We start from the raw sequence: 3652 nt of genomic DNA, 5'->3' as shown, positions 1-3652 counted from the left end.
CAATTGTGCCTAAGTCATGTAGTTTATGCAGTGTGTGCGTACTGCAAAAGACCAAGGATGACAATGTGCGTACACAATCAAAATATCAGATATCAGCCCACTTGACCAAGGTGGTTGGTTGATGAGTTTGATATAGAGTTTATTTAATCTTCAGGGACCAAAGGAGTGGTCATTGGGAAGATATTCGGGTGGGTGTTGATAGGTTTGGTTGGATCATATCTAGTTATTTTCTTCGTCAAAATAGCATTTAAATTGGTTCAAAATTCCGCATTCCCTGGCTTCGGATGGTAAAGAATTCCACAATGGTATGGATCTAACCGTAAAGAAATGTTTCCGTAGATCCAACCTTACTTTGGGAGCGGACAAGGTTTTCATGGTTTGTTCTCTTGTTGTAGGGTTGTGCTCTACGAATTTGTAGTAGTCGCCAGGCTTCAAATGGTCCATATTCTTCATGATCTTGAAAACTTGAATCGCGTCTCCTCTTTTTCTTCGCACTTGTAGAGTTGTCAGTCCGAGCTCTCCCAGTCGAGCCTCATACGAGCCCGACAAGCCTCCTATCGTTTTCATTGCTCGCCTCTGGATATTCTCTAGGGCTTCGATATCTTTGGCCAGCCATGGATTCCATACTTGCACGGCAAATTCCAAGTGTGGCCTCACAAAGTTTTTATAAAGATCGACGACAACCTGCCTTGATCTCACAGAGAAAGACCTTTTAATTTGACCAAGGACACTGTTAGCTTTCTTGACAATATTTCCTATGTGCTTTGATGGTTTTAAATCGTCTGATATTACTATGCCCAAGTCTTTATGAGCGCGTACATTTTCAATGGGAACGGAGTTGATTGTGTACGTTTGCCAAGGATTTCTTGCTCCCAGATGCATTGGTTTACACTTTTCTGGATTGAAGTTCATGCCGTTCTCCAAGGCCCAATTAGAAAGTTGGTCAACATCTGCTTGCAATGCATTGATATCAGCGACATTGTCAATAACTGGTCTTCCTATTTTGTGTCATCCGCAAACATGCTCACGAAGGTTGCGTTTTGGACTCTAGTTGGAAGGTCGGAAACAAACATCAGAAAAAGCAACGGCCCGATGACGCTCCCCTGCACGACTCCACTCCCTACCTCCTTCCAGTCAGATGATTGTCCATTCAGGACTACCCTCTGGGAACAATCTGTTAGCCAAGCTGAGATCCACGTGCCTAGTTGTCTGGAGAGTCCAGCGTTTCTTAGCTTTTTTAAAAGGAGGTGGTGTGGCACAAGGTCGGAAGCCTTTTCAAAGTCAAAGTAAATCACATCTACCTGGTCACCCCCGTCCACGGCTTTCGTCGCTTGATCAAAAAAATGGATCAAGCTGGAAGCGCAGCTCAACCCTGGCATAAACCCATGTTGTGTGGCTGGTATGGTCTGACGATCATCCAAATGAGAGTAAATATGACAATTGACGATGGTCTCGAGTATCTTTCCTACAACACTGGTAAGAAAGATGGGTTGGTTCATTTTCCTTGTTTCTTTTCGACCCCGAGTCACATTTGCCTGTTTCCAGGCTGATGGCACCTTGCCTGTGTGAAGGCTTTTCTGGAACAAATTTAGGAATGGAGCGATCAAAGATCGGCACATAGTCTTTAGGAAGATTGGGCTAATTTTGTCTGGACCGGGAGACGAGTCACTATCCAGACAATGGATTGCTGTTTGAATGATCTCAGGCGTTAGTTCCAGGTCATCCAGCCGGTCTTCTCCAGACCTATCCTCAAATATTTCACGAGGGTTGTTTGAGTTGGTTTTATAAACCGAAGCAAAGTAGTCATTGAGAAGGTTGGCTTTCTCTTGGTCATCATCGACGGGCTGTCCTCCTAGGTTTACGAGGGGACCAATCGTTTTACTCACCTACTTTGTCCCTAGGTAGCGATAACACTTTTTGGGGTTGTTTTTCGAGTTACGTGCAAGATTGGATTCGTATTTGAGCTTTTGTAGTCTAATTTCTTGCTTCACTTTAACTTGAAGAGACTTAAAGTCATTTGATTTGCTATTAGCGGGAAAAATCCTTTTAGTGTTGTACAGACGCTTCTTTTGGTGGAATAACATTTTCAGTGATGCTGTCATCCATTCTGGGTTTTTGAGACTTCTTCTCGGCTTTTCGGGAGCGTGTTGGTATGCTTCATCAATAACACCTGCGGAATAATCGCAAAGACCGAATAAAGATAAAGTTGTATTAGGTAGATAGGTGGTATGGAAGGAGGTCTTTATGGGAAGACGTACAGAAGCAGAATGAGCATGGCGTGGGCCAAGAAGAATGGAGAACAAAGACATACGATCGGAAAGGTGTAAGGATACATGTACGCAACCTATATCACACAATCATTCCAACCCCCCTAGATTTGGAGCACGAATAAAACAAAACAATCAAGTACGACAAATCTAAAACGGGTGTTGCGACATTGAGGTCCGTTGAGATCGAGTGCTTGGGAGGTCTCGAGTCATATTACCCGCAGGACGCGCCTATTCCTCCACGACTTCAAACCATTGTCAAAAAGAAGAAGGTAGCGACGTTCAAAACTTTTGAGAACGGTCGCCCTGTGAGAGGGCCAACCTTGTGATGCTGGGCAATGAACACGGACCTTTGAACCAATAGGAATAATGGTCCGAGGTTGAAGCACTGAATCCTGAGATCCAACTTTGACTACAGCGATCAGCCGATTAGCCGAATTGTCACTGACTGATTCGATTTCCTTGGGAAGCGGAAAATTATCATCAATGATGGTGAGGGCCTTGCAAGCATTCAAGCCAAGGAAAGCGTCGTGTAACTCCGGGCAAACTACAATAGGAACGTTATGGGCAACCATACCATTAAGATCCAATGTGGCATAAAACATCCCCAGTTGCCGGATTACTTTCCCGTCAATGCTGACAACAGGTTCAGCCAATTTTGTCAGTGTAGTAATATCGTTCAAGCCGGATTGATGAAATATTGAGGAAGCCATGACTGAAATATAAGCACCGGTATCAGCACAAAATCTAACTTGAATTGGCCTGCCTTTAGATCCTATTGGTGAGACCCGAACGTTGACTCGACTGGTAGTGGGACATGGCGACGGTGAGAAAGCAGCCCGTAGTTTCATGGAGCCGACTCGCGACTTTGACGGCGGAGAGACCCTGGTAGGAGGTCTGGATCGGCATACTTTGTCCCAATGTCCTCTGTGGTGGCAAGATCGGCACCGACTACTCTTGGCAGGACACATCTCAATTGGATGGATTGGAAGGCCGCAAAACGTGCACAAAGAGTTTTATGCGACAGACTTCGCGATGAGTTTTCCCATCTGAAGTCGATAATTCGACTTGGAACGGACGGCGTTGACGTGAGAGGAAACAGAAGACAAAGACATCTCCTTGGCACCCTGACGAGAGGTTTCCAACTCGAGAATATGATGACGAGCTTCTTCAAATGTCTTGGGATTGCGTCAGTCTTTGCGATTATTCCGTGGCTCCTCTTGGGAGCGTAGGTTCGAATCCTACCGACTGCGCCACGGAATAATCGCAAAGACCGAATAAAGATAAAGTTGTATTAGGTAGATAGGTGGTATGGAAGGAGGTCTTTATGGGAAGACGTACAGAAGCAGAATGAGCATGGCGTGGGCCAAGAAGAATGGAGAACA

General features: G+C 45.1%; 1 protein-coding gene across 1 annotated transcript; it reads right to left on the bottom strand.

Moving 5' to 3' along the window:
• Positions 1 to 1749: 1749 nt before the first annotated feature.
• Positions 1750 to 3434, bottom strand: LOC131882569 (uncharacterized). Its single transcript, XM_059229759.1, has 2 exons — positions 2486 to 3434; positions 1750 to 2170 (listed from the first exon to the last, which is right to left on the bottom strand). Exons 1-2 carry the CDS (start codon positions 3236 to 3238, stop codon positions 2099 to 2101), a joined length of 825 nt encoding a protein of 274 aa, XP_059085742.1. The 5' UTR covers positions 3239 to 3434; the 3' UTR covers positions 1750 to 2098.
• Positions 3435 to 3652: the final 218 nt, after the last annotated feature.

This window comes from Tigriopus californicus, chromosome 6 (genome assembly GCF_007210705.1).
Source record: "Tigriopus californicus strain San Diego chromosome 6, Tcal_SD_v2.1, whole genome shotgun sequence".
NCBI classification, from domain to species: Eukaryota; Metazoa; Arthropoda; class Copepoda; order Harpacticoida; family Harpacticidae; genus Tigriopus; species Tigriopus californicus.
This window is presented reverse-complemented; position numbering and strand designations above follow the sequence as displayed.